Source organism: Megalopta genalis, chromosome 1 (assembly GCF_051020955.1).
Source record: "Megalopta genalis isolate 19385.01 chromosome 1, iyMegGena1_principal, whole genome shotgun sequence".
In the NCBI taxonomy this organism is placed as follows: Eukaryota; Metazoa; Arthropoda; class Insecta; order Hymenoptera; family Halictidae; genus Megalopta; species Megalopta genalis.
In genome coordinates this window covers 29,534,127-29,547,905 of record NC_135013.1, presented here as the reverse complement: position 1 = coordinate 29,547,905, position 13,779 = coordinate 29,534,127, and the positions used below count along the sequence as shown (strand labels likewise).

Here is a 13,779-nt window from a genome sequence, read left to right as displayed (position 1 = left end):
AAGACTTAATTTAGCAATTTTAATCACATAAAAACATTTCATCCTTAACACTCTCGACGGCCTTTGTCACGTACACATGACCTCGTGAAAATCTGAATTATAAAAATCGATCCAGCGCAATCTCTTAGAAGATGCATCACAATTATATGATTAACCAAATTTATCCTATTTATATCGTTAACAAAGTACATCCTAATTGCGCTATTAAGAAACTGCATCATGATTAAATAACTAACACTTTGACTTGACCATACGTGGCAGACAGAAAAATCTAAACTTTAAACATTTTAAATTTATCTCCACGCTAATCCATAACAATTTCTTCATTCTATTAAGATTCGCAAGAGACGAGAACATTGAACAAACAATCGACGTCATGGAACTTCGCTCCGCGATTTTCACACACACACACACACACACATACATTCGACCAAATAAAATACGTTTATTTAACGAAAACTAGATGTTTCCGTCGCGGCCGTGAAACCGATGATAATATTCAGCTTTCCCAAAAAACGATAGGAGAACCGGTTGCATTTCGCACCAGTGACCAAGAACGAGCGTTGCGTGCATTAGCGGAACCGTTCGTGCCGGCACGTACCCGCAACGATTCAATATCGGCCGGCAATGGGTTGTTGGAACATCTCGGACCGGCCGGTTTCGTCCAATAAAATGATCGGAAAAGCGTATCCGCGAATTACAAATCGGCGGCGCGGAATGCGCGAGCCATCGAACAAAGTAGAGGCCAGGGCTCCAAATGGAATCAAAAGACGAATCAAGCATCGAAAAGTACAGACGCCGGGGGATCGGCTATCCTGTAATCTGCCGCTGGTTAGACGGATCCTAGGCATGATTGGTAACGACCGAACCCCGTGGTTCCGAGCCGTGTACCCGCGGCGAGCTGCCGAGATCCGCTCCTCTCCGCTCCGGTCCGCGCGGAAGGTCGTTTACCCTTCTCTCTCCTCGCGCGGAGGAATCTCTTCATCGTCAAGTAGCCGGCGGAACGTGGATTATCTTGCCCGGCCGTGTGCAATATCTTCGGCAACTGCTCCTCCCGCCTGCCTGGCTGGGTGACTTTCTCGAGTGCTTTCAATTCGATCGTCGACAAAGTGGATCTGATGGATGTCTCGAGGATGACTCGACGTTCACGGGCCAGCAGCGAACATTTCATTTTTCTCGTCAGCCGGACTCGCGCGAAATAAATTGCACGGCCAGCAGGAACGGCCTGGAGAAGTCGCCGGGACGACCCTGCGCAGGATTACAGACGCCCCGAAAGTCCTCGCTCTGAATAACCTCTACGGTCCCGAGATCCTATTTTTCTGGTTGCCTCGTTATTTCGGTATTGCGACGCGTCTGTTTAGATGGTATTCCGATGGTATCTCTCGTAGGTGCTGATAGTGTTGCTTCGTTTAACCCTTTGCACTCGAATGGCGACTCTGAGGCGCCACTAAAACTTGGTGTACTATTTTTCAAAATCATTCTAAGAGCATCGGACTCGTTTCTACTTGAAAAGAAACTATTAAAATTGCATTGTACTTGTCAACAGGCTCAATTTCACGTGCATAAGTCGCAATAAATTATATAAAATAGAACTACTGTAGATCAGAAGTCATGTTTTGGATTTCGAATTCGAATAGCTTCGACCGCAAAGGGTTAAAGTATTTCAGTAACGGAGACCGAACGTGTAAATATGTACATTTGAGCCGTTTATTTTGAAAGTGGCATAAGTCACCTTTTCAAAAAGATCGAGTTAATGGTAACGCTAATTACAATTGAACGGTATCTTTTCATTTAAAAAAGAAAAAAGTGACTTATGCCACTTTCAAAATGAACGGCTCATTTATCGAGAAAATTTTGACGAACATGTTACACGGATGCATAGTATTTGGTAAAACAAACTTTTTTAATTCTTAGGGGACCAAAACTATTTGTTTCCAGTTTACACACTGCCAAATCCAGACTGTTTTTCAGACGAAGAGAAACTTTCTACTGAAAATTTTTGTATCAAATATAGAGAAGAGATATTCATTTTTTTAATAAAATTTCGTTGATATGTTTTCATCGAAACAATCGTGCCTATTCTTCTTCCAATGTTTCCTGCCAGATTTTACGGTCTGATTGATTTCTGCCGCGTGTATGGCTGCATTGGACCGTTAAGGGTTAACATAAGATACAAATTTGTATAAAGTCAACGAAAATATCGATTTTGTATTCTTATGACATTTTTTAATTTTTAATTTTTATTTCATTCTTGTGTCCCTTAATCCTTTCTTCATTTTTATCTGATTTTTGTATCGGGCGATTTTTTAAGGATTTTGTTAGTTTTTTCTTCTGTCGTATGCACTAAATTCAACGATATTGCAATGTAGACAGTGCGTTTTACGCTTCACTGTAGCATGTACAGTAATGTCTCTCTAATTGACGCTTAGATTGTCCACGAAAATGGACAATTTGGGGAGAGGAGATACGATTATTCGAGCCTTGCGGCTCGCTTTTATAGTCGCTGGCAATCTATAACTATAAACACGAGCCGCGAGGCTCGAATAATCGCGTCTCATCTTCCCAAATTGTTCATTTTTGTGCACAATCTGTGCGTCGGTTAGGGAGACATTACTGTACTTTTAATTGAATGAGATATACAGTAATGTCTCCCTAACTGACACTCAGATTGCGCACAAAAATGGACACTTTTCGAAGAGAAGATATGATTGTTCGAGCCTTGACGCTCAGATTGTATACAGAAATGGACAATTTGGGAAGAGGAGATACGATTATTCGAACCTTGCGACTCGTTTTTATAGTTGTTGACAAACGATAACCATAAAAAACGAGCAACAAGGCTCGAACAATCATATCTTCCCTTCGAAAAATGACCATTTTTGTGCACAATCTGAGTGTCAGTTAGGGAGACATTATTGTATACTTGTTAAAACATCGAATTTTATTGAAATGTTAACGATACGTTTCCTAAGTTTTGTCGGTAAATGTACATTTCTTATTTTGAATAACACTATAAGGGTCTCGTAGAGACCCTCAGTACTATTGGAACAACGAATAAAACAGAAGCGTGACGCGACAATAATTTCTATAATTTCAAACAGGTAGAAAATGTACGGTGAAAAAAGCACGCGTACACGAAACGTGAGACACCTACATCTTGAAACTTGTCCCAATATCGTCGCGTTCGAACATAACTCGATCGACACGTCCGACCATATCGAGTTAATTCTACTAGCAACAAATGTTACAAATTCGCATTGATAGAACACCACTAATTTTTCCAGCTGCGTAAGAAACGTTCCAAGCAGCGTACTCGACGAACAAATATCTGAGAAACAAAAATCGAATAATAATTGGCGTTATATTCCCGAGGACGAATCTGCTCTCGGCCGAAAACAAAACTAGCCCCGTCTTAATCGCTGATCGACATTTCGAGGACGACTTTAGCCGAGAAGAAATCTCATCTCGCAAAAAAATTCGATAGAAATCATTATAGAAGCACGCCGTTGCTCCCGGGGGATTACGCATTAACATAAGTCGCGTATTAACATAAGTAGAAAAACGTAGGAATGGACGGACGGGTATTCAACGGCAATCATCGAAACTCGATTGGAACGAGCTCCGGACAGAACCAATTTGATTGAACACGTCCGGTTGGTTTTTGCCGGGGCCATCACCCACTTTCCAATTACACAATTAATTACGAGACACCGCGTGCTTTCCTCGACGCGCGCGCTCGCGCTCGCGGTACGGTTAGTTCTAATCAACGCGGCGATCTCTCTCTCTCCCTCTCTCTCTCTCTCTCTCTCTCTCTCCCTCTCTCCCTCTCTCTCTCCCTCCCCCCCTCTCTCTCTCTCCCTCCCTCCCTCTCTCTCTCTCTCTCTCTCTCTCTCTCTCTCTCTCTCTCTCTCTCTCTCTCTCTCTCTCTCTCTCTCTCTCTCTCTCTCTCTCTCTCTGGCTAACGAACCAGTTCAGCACCCGCCCTCCGACGGGCTGCACACTTTAATTATCCGGCATCGGATGATCGAGCATTCTGAATACTTCCTGATCGCAAGATCGATAGGATCTCTCGCGGGGATCGAGGACTGTCGGCGGCGACAACGCGGCATCGCAGGCCGCAAACACGCTTTCGCCTCCGCGGGCGCGGAACGTTATCCGTGACACGATGATGACCGGCTATCGGGCTGGGCCAGTAATTGAAATCGTAAACACCGCCGGTAATGACCCATTGAGTTTATGCGTTCGCGTCGACACCGTCTGCGGTCGACGGGCAGGACCCCGAAGGTCCTGGTTTCATCATCCTTAAACCGCCGCGACGCGACCCTGCGGTTTCGTCCCGCGAACTCGCTAATAATGCAGATCCATCTTACGGAAAAATCAACCGCGCAACGATACCATTTTCAGGCGATCGTGCAACATTCTTATCGTTCGGCTCCTTCGCGTTTCTTACGTAGAAACGGTCGAATCGCACGTTTCGCTTTTTCTTTGTGTGTTTTTATATTCGTCGAAATTGTGAATACTTCTTCGTAGGATGTGACTGGACGATTTTTTTAGGTCCAGTCCGTATTACGATGAAAACGACGAGAAGTCTGATTCATTTCAATATTGCTGTTCCTATAGTGCAATTTATGGCATTATTTATATCATTTTAAAACTTGATAGAGTAGCAGAGCCGGATACTGTGGGTTGACCAACTGCTGTATCTTTCGCTTGTTTTCGGGCATAATTAATTTTATATCTATCAAATAGAATATATTGAATTTTTCTGATAAAGGATTACCGGCTTAGCGTCAATGCAAAGAGCATAGAGATTTTTGGGAAATTCTTGCAGCTGTGACTTCGATTTGAAGATTTTGTAAGAGCTCTGATTTTTCAATTAGATTAATCTAACATCGTAGTTTTTGCTGGTATATACTGCATGAATATTTGTAGTTTGTAAACGTCAATGTTTCACGAGAAATAGTAAGAATTTAATAAGAATCGAATTTTTTAATCGGATATTGATTCCTCCGATGTATAATTAGCAATTTACGAAAGCGTTAAAATGTAGTGAAGACGTCATCGCATTGTAATCAAATTGAATCAGTTATATTACAGAGAGACCCTTTCAAAAATTACGATTCCAGACAATGAATCATAATTCATTGAGTTTCATAGATTTTCTATGTCGATATTCAAGATTTTAAACACTTTAAAATGCATTTAAAAAATTCATACGACCCGAAACATCGCAGGCTTGGAAAATTTCCCTATTCAGAGATCGAGCGAAGAGGATTTTAATGTTAAAAATTCCGGGTAACTGTAAATTCGTTTAATGTGAATTTTGCAAAATTTTGCACTGCAACGTCAGAATTTCAATAGATAATTTTCATATAATTCAATATATAATTTTATAAAGAGAATTTCCAGGCGACGAGAGAATAAAAATTATTTCGTGTTCTCGTCAAAAGCAAAGGAAAACATTAAGTTTGTTAAAATTTTATTAATAACGGTTGCCGTAAATAGACGGCGATCCAACAGTCTAATCGTGAGATATAAAATGACCTTCGGGCATCAGCTATACGAGGAATCCGACCGCAAAAACCTATACCGGAGAGTAGGGTACACTACCGGGCGCAAGGATGCGCACCACACGCGCATCCTTTGCGTCAGGTGCAGCACGCGTTGCAAGCACCCGAGGTATGGCTCGAGGCTTAAGGTAGGTACTAAAACATTGTAATCGTCCGACATTATCTTCGTCCTGGATCTATGCGGATTTCGAGTCGCGTGAATGCATCGTATTCAATCAAATGAATACAAATTAATCGATAGTACTATCGATCGATAATTGCGATCGGAATAACCGATATACTGGAAGACCGTCCAAATGAACTTTTACATATCCCTGTCCCACTTTGATGACACGTTTACTTAAATGCTTCCACTATCTATAGGCGAACGGAAATGTCTTTAATCTTTTGCCGAAGATATGCAAAAAATATTTAGCAAAAAATATTCAGCAGGACAGAAATAATAATATCCGATAGTCAGTCGAGGCTGAAGCCAGAAAATAGCAGATACCCTCATTTTTTTAAATAAAAACCGGTGAATGTGTGTGTGTGTGTTGCCATAACTTGTAAAATTCTATTACAGATATTTTTATTTTTACATTGCATTTTATTATTGTATTTTTATTACACGGCACTTTATTATTGTATTTTTATTAGATTGCATTTGATTATTGTACTTTTATTACATTGCATTTTATTTAAATTATTGCATTTTATTATTGTATTTTTATTAGATTGCATTTGATTATTGTACTTTTATTACATTGCATTTTATTTAAATTATTGCATTTTATAATTCACACAGCATTTTATTATTGTATTTTTATTAGATTGCATTTGATTATTGTACTTTCAACACGTTGCATTTTATTATTGTATCTTAATTATACCGCATTTGGTAATTGCATTTGTATAACATTGTGAAAATTATATAATACAAAACCCTTATATTTTTCAAATTCTGTTGATTCTTCAAATCTCGATGTCCGCGAAACCTCGCGGTATACGTATTTCTCGTGGTATTTCTAAAAATAGAGAACCACCGGCGGTCATCGGCGGTTATTTTTGTAAACTATCTATATAGTTGTGCAGCTCCGGCGGAGAGGAAGCATAAGTTTACACGGAAACGATTTCAATGGAACAACCGGAGATGCTTTCCACGGTATGGAGGATCGGCGTGGATGACTTTTCGCTCGGCGAGCCGGCCGGCCCGACCGACCCCCGACACATCCCCGTGCCCCATGAAAACTGTGCAGTTAAATGGCGAACGGGGGGTAAAAAAGCAGCGTAGCAGGTGCAAAATATCCGCGCAGACAGTTTTACATCGGAAATAGAAGAGCAAGAGTTGTTCGGCTCGCCGATGACTCAGAGAGAGGCTGGCTTTCATCCTGAGAAGAGAGAGTCCTTGACCAGGGTTTCGCTCTCGTATAGAAATTAGTGATAATTATATGGGGCTAGCACCTGCACGCACCTGCAAAAACCCGGGACGCCCTGTTCGCCTGTTGCTTCTTCATGGCGAACGCGCCGGTCAGTGACGGTGCTACGATGACTCAGGGAGGGAACGATAGACGGAGAGAGAGAGAGAGAGAGAGAGAGAGAGAGAGACTTAGAAACTTGTAACATCATTCTAATGTTTTCTATCGGATCGTCGCGCTAATTGGCAGACTGGCAAATTAAAAGTTCGCTGCCACAGATTGCAAGAAGCGCGAGCCAACCAGAAATTTCCTCGGCCATCTGCTCTGCTCTGTCGATTCAATCTCTGCGCGGACCGGCTTTTTAATTGTCATTTTTCCCGCCGTGGTATGCAAATTAATTTGACATTAACAGTTCCCGTAGATTATCGGAGAGTTAAGAAGTTAATGCGAAACCCTATCGAATTTAATTACCGAGATATCAACGGCTACATGTTACACATCAAAATATGAAACTGAGAACAAAATGCAATTAATCGACACGCATTATTCGTTTATAAGATTGTTCAGATTGCGGAAGCTTGTTCGCTGGAGTTGATGTTCTTCTTGATCCCAGAATAAATTATAATGATCGACTGATACGTTAACGTTTTGTGTACACTTTCACAGAGAATAAATTATTATTACGAAGATTAATAGGTTTACGCGGTTTGTCTGCACTTTCGCAGAGAACAGATTATAATGAATATTAATATGTTAACAGTGTATAGAACACTTTCGCAGAGTTGAGAACTGAATGTCTGATGTCATAACTAATTGTTGAATTTTTCAAGACACGATTATCTACTTTACAGTTCGAAATATGAAACTGCGAACAAAACGCGACTGAATTGACACATTCTTAATGTTTAAATCGCTGAAATTGCGGAGATTTCGGCAGAAAAATTGACCGAACGAATTTCTTGATATTCGAGCACAAATTAAAATGAGAACGGTGAATTCTAGATAAATTCTAGATAAATTCTTCGTGTCATCGTTCTTACAAAGCAGCACGCGACAATCGGACTCGGCGATCGCTTAAATTCTAGATAAATTCTTCTACGTAAATTTGCCTAAATTCCAGGTAAATTCGGTGTCATCGTTCTTACAAAGCAACACGCGTAAATCGGACTCGGTGATCGGTTAAATTCTAGGTAAATTCTTCTAGGTAAATTTGCCTAAATTCCAGGTAAATTCGATATCATCGTTCTTACAAAGCGACACGTGTAAATCGGACTCGGCGATCGCTTAAATTCTAGATAAACTCTTCTAGGTAAATTTGCCTAAATTCCAGGAAAATTCGATGTTATCGTTCTTACAAAGCAACACGTGTAAATCGGACTCGACGATCGGTCTCATTCGACTGTATAAATTTGATATTAATAAATCCCATCGAATCGCAGTCCAGCAGAATATTCAACAGTCCGCCGATCAGAAAATGATTCTCGCCGGCGGAATAACGATGTTCTAAACATCGAACGCGAACACGCCGGCAGCTTCCGTATTTCGAAGCGTGCAGTTAAAATTGTGCGCACCTGTGCTCGCGGCCGAAGCGAAAGATCGGCGGAAAAAATTGAGCTCTCGGAGCGAGGTTCCGCAAAGGAGAGACATACCATCGGCGCGAAGCAAATAGAATCGCGCACGATAATCCGATTAAAATCGCGGAGAAATAGCAGGAAGCAGAAAGAAACGCTGAACTGCGGAAAATATCGGGAATTCGAAGCGGGGCGGGGCGTTAATGCCAGCGTGCATTCTGTTGGCCGTTTCAGCTACTAATTTCCGTTTTCTGTCCAGTCGGGCCGCGCTCGTTAACCAAGATTTCGTTTGAATGAAGTCATCTCGTTGAACAGCGGGCCGCATAAAACGGGCCCGAGGAGGAGCCCGCGCGGAAACATGCACTGCAATCTAAGGATTGCGGCTGTAACATTGGATTGCGGGTTGCATTCGAATCGCGGGGTTTCGTAAACACCGGTTTCGATCGGGAGAATTCACCGAAATCGATATGACATCGGTGCTTATCGACGGCAACTGTTAATCTCGGCGTTTTCTTTAACTGGCCCAGCATTACCGTAACGTTATTTCGATTTCGTATTACCATTATCTTTATCAGATAAGGCGTAACGTTACGCGCAGTGCTGGCTTTAATCGCATTTTATAACGCTATCACTATTATTATTTATCACCATTTTATATTTTATTATTTATCACTATTTTATCACTATTTTATCACTATTTAACTTATCACTATTCGAGACTGCTTTTTTTTTTTTTAGAGAAAATCAAGTTTGAACATTTGTACACCAATATTATAGTGTCTCATCTAAGGGACAGCTCCGATTACCTCCTCTAATCCCGCAAGATTTTGTATGCACACGTGGAAAATGGTCGACGGTGTCTGACATTGAAAAACAACGTTGGCAAATTCATATAAGGATCTGAAGAATGCAACTAGCTGATTCGTGCAGCAATTTATACACACCATAAGTAGAAAAGGCTAACCATGATCAGACGTGTTTCTGCTTAACCGCGTACGAGCACCGAGGAAGAAAAATTTCATTATCTTTTCCGGTTACGTTTAATGCGCGAAGAAATACAGGATTCGTTCGAGAACGAAATATTTATCTTAGAAGAAGTCTACACACGAGGATCTTTTTCACCGCGTATTTGCATCCGCGATCGTCCGTATTCCAATTACGGTACAATGTTACCTGGATGTTCATTCAAGCGCCGGAATTTACGCGCACGTTTTATGCGCGCCGTGGGCTTCCCCGGGCCGATTCGTGCATGATTTCCGACCGGTTATTTACGGTCCGAAGGATTTCCGAATCTGCGGTCGTTAAAAAATTCGGAGGTGGGGCACGTGGGCGTGAAAACGGCCCGCCGTTTCGGCCCGATGTATTATTTACACGCGTCGAAAGCGGCACGTCCGTAAATTTCTACGGGAACCGCCGCGTTTACGGCTCAATACCGGGAACGAATTCCGTTGCCCCGTGAAATCCCGTCGACCAAGGTGGACGGGAAGTATTCCGCGTTGGTCAGCCGCTCGCGATTCCTTTTACGCGCCACCCACCTGCTTCTGAATTCCATTTTACGCTTAAATTCGCTCGCCTCCGAGTGCCCGGAGATCCACGGTTCTCCTCGATGCTCGCAAAATTAAACGACGGGTTTACGATACCGTGATCCCGGCGAACGTCCGGATCCGAAAACTTTTCTGGCCGGTTCGGTACGCGACGATGCTACTTTCGTCGCGCGATAGACTCGCCCCGGATGCATTTATGCAAATACGAGCCTGCCCCGTGCGAAAAAGTTCGCGAACTGAACGAAAACTAGACGCGTCATCTTCCTGCCGCGCCGACGTGCTGTTAATTGTATTTCCTTGAGAACCGCGAACAGACATTTTATAGCAATTTTCGTCGTTTTATTCCGTTAAGCTTGAATGTTCTTTTTTTATTGAATTTTTATGCATTACATGTTTTTCCTAAGTTTCTTTTATAGTGCGTTTTCAAGTCAGCGTTTGATATTTCTCTTTCGGTTCGGTCGTTGAAGAATAACTTGCGACAATTTCATCGATATCTGCGGTTTAGCGATGATTGGACTGCGAATTTTATGCACTTGTGATAAAAATGAGCGAGTGAAACTGAAAACAATGAAATGAATGAACAGTCGCACTAATTTCAACTCGACAACGTCATTGAAAAAGAAAAGAAGCGTTGATTGGACTGCGAATTTTATGCACTTGTGATAAAAATGAGCGAGTGAAACTGAAAACAGTGAAACGAATGAACAGTCGCACTAATTTCAACTCGACAACGTCATTGAAAAAGAAAAGAAGCGTTGATTGGACTGCGAATTTTATGCACTTGCGACAAAAATGAGCGAGTGAAACTGAAAACAATGAGACGGATGAACAGTCGCACTAATTTCAACTCGACAACGTCATTGAAAAAGAAAAGGAGCGATGATTGGACTGCGAATTTTATGCACTTGCGACAAAAATGAGCGAGTGAAACTGAAAACAGTGAAATGAATGAACAGTCGCACTAATTTCAACTCGACAACGTCATTGAAAAAGAAAAGAAGCGTTGATTGGACTGCGAATTTTATGCACTTGCGACAAAAATGAGCGAGTGAAACTGAAAACAGTGAAACGAATGAACAGTCGCACTAATTTCAACTCGACAACGTCATTGAAAAAAAGAAGAAAATTAAAAATAAGGTCCTCCGCATACAAAACAAAAAATTGACACGATTTAAAAAACAATCATTTCACGTAATTTTATATGATTTCATGTAAGCTTAGCAAAACGTCAATTTGCATAAAATCCACCGACCTCTCAGCTTTTCCAGAGATCGTGCAATCGGGCGAGTTAAAAAGTCAGTGCCGCCGGCAGATAGTCGCGCGCGATTCGCGTGGACTCGCGGCGGGTACGAGCGATTCGGCGAGATTTGGAGCGGCGCGACCGCGCGCGAGAGCGGCGATTGATCGATAAAAGGTTCCGGCGCGCGTTTCGAGCGGGCGTGATAGGCCGCCGCGGTAGAAGGAGAAGAAGAAAGTTGTTACGACAACGTTGTAACCGGCACTTTAGATCGAATCTCTTTCACGGCCACGGCCGTCTCGTTATTTAATGTTACTACGACCGAGCGAAGGCCCGCGCGCTCCGAGAGAGTCCGGCTTTATTGTTTCACGTCGTTCTGTCGGCGCTGCCAGAGCGCGAACGGCCGCAATAAATCAGAATAACGACTACGCCTGCTGCCAAAACCCATTCGAATTCAATCCAACGTATCGTCCCCGGAGATCTTCGCGTTTTCTGATGCGGAGGCGCTCCGTTACAAACTACTCCGGGCTCGTCTCGCGCTCGTACGTCAAAGCTTCCGCCTTCGATACGTTCTACAGGCTGATGCAGCCAAGGGGTCCGCGATTTTTCGGTTCGACCGAGGCCGAATTTTCATTTCGGTGTCGACACCTTGCTACGAGTCAGACTGTCGGCAAGATTTCGTGCGTAATCTACTAAATGTGATCGTTATTTATTTTTCGCGCATTATCTACTAAATATGATTGTTATTCATTTTTGGCACATAATATACTAAATATGATAGTTATTCATTTTTTGGCACATAATCTACTAAATAGGTTATTCATTTTTATTCATTATTATTTATTTCTCGTACGTAATTGCGAAATATGATCGTTATTAATTTTTGGTTCATAATCTACTAAATAGATTATTCATTTATATTCATTATTATTTATTTCTCGTACGTAATTGCTAAATATGATCGTTATTAATTTTTGGTATATAATCTACTAAATAGATTATCCATTTTTATTCATTATTATTTATTTCTCGTGCGTAATCTACTAAATACGATCGTCAATCATTTTTCAAGCATAATCTACTAAATATGAATCCTACTCATAATTCGTACATAATCTGCTAAATATGGATCCTACTGATATTCCGTAAATATGTTGTACAATAATCTGCTAAATATGAACGTTATTTGTTTCTTCTAAATCGAAACAAAAGATCCTTCTGTTCTCAAACTCTAAAAATGAAATTAAAGCGAGACATAGTAGAAATAAAAACTACATCGTTCTATTAAACAAATTATTAAGCACTAATCTAAGCTAGCTGAGTACTAATCAAGCTAGCTGAGAAAAAAAAATCATAATGTTGTCAATTTGCAGAAGCAAGAAATAAATAATTAAAAGCTTGACAGCGGTTTCCAATGTGGACATTTTTACCACGAAAGTTATGTTGAAATCGATCGGGAACTACCCTGAATTATTTTTCCTAGAACATGGCATCCTTTTACAAAAAGCAGCTCGCATTACAAGCTACACTAACATCGATTTGCCACCATCGCAATGATTTCTTGATGACGATAATGACTTTTAATCAAAAAAAGAATGAAAATATGAATTCACAACTTACGCAAAGATACTCTTAGATGTAACGTAAGAACATTTACGATAATAGATCAATCCTATACGAAGAGAATAACGACATCGTAATAGAATTTCATGAATTCGGTACTCACCTTTCAGCTGCGTCGACTCGATGGCGAACATGTTCAGAGCGAGGAGCTGAAGCAGTCGCGTCCCTGGAAGCGGAAGCGGCGAATGTTGCAGCAACGCTCTGAATTCTTTCAGCATTTGAACCCCGGCCTCCTGGAACGTCTCCATCCTGAAACAAATTGATTTCCCAACGATGTAATCCCCTGGAAGTTTCGAGGGCGAATGCACGGACGGGCGCGATTCATTCGATCGCCGAAATAGTATCGCAAACTCTGTCGCGGCTGACAGACGATCCGGTGAAACGGGAAGGGAGAATGAATAAGTGACAAGACAGCCGTGGCACGTATCAGTCACTCGACGAGATCCTGCATATTTCAAGGATTTCGGTCTGGATAAGGACGACGACCTCGAAGTTACGAAACAACGAACGAATTTTAAAAAATTCAGCTTTCCCCGCGGACTTGATTGGTGGCCGCCGTTTCTGAGTAATTGCGTACGCTTTGGAATTCGTTCGGAAACGTGTCGATGCAAGCTAACGCAATCATTAAGTAAATTATTTAACCCAAGAGTTGAACGATATAACGTTTACATGAAATTAACGATTAATCGCTTGCCTTACGATTTGTTCTGCAACTAGAATAATTGAAATTTTTTCGTCGTTCATAATTTTCCATAAGAAAAAGAAGATTTATGTTCATTGAAAATATTCACTGAAAAGAAATTAATTAAATGCGTACATCGATTAACAGTGATTACTTTG

General features: G+C 41.4%; 1 protein-coding gene across 2 annotated transcripts in view; it reads right to left on the bottom strand.

The window, feature by feature from the left end:
* Nucleotides 1-13,779, bottom strand: part of LOC117218121 (uncharacterized) — a 263,192-nt gene that overhangs the window by 214,859 nt on the left and 34,554 nt on the right. For both annotated transcript variants that reach the window (XM_033466254.2, XM_033466255.2), the window contains exon 17: nucleotides 13,043-13,188. In XM_033466254.2, coding sequence (XP_033322145.2) covers nucleotides 13,043-13,188 — 146 coding nt within the window. The remainder of the gene's footprint in view (nucleotides 1-13,042; nucleotides 13,189-13,779) is intronic.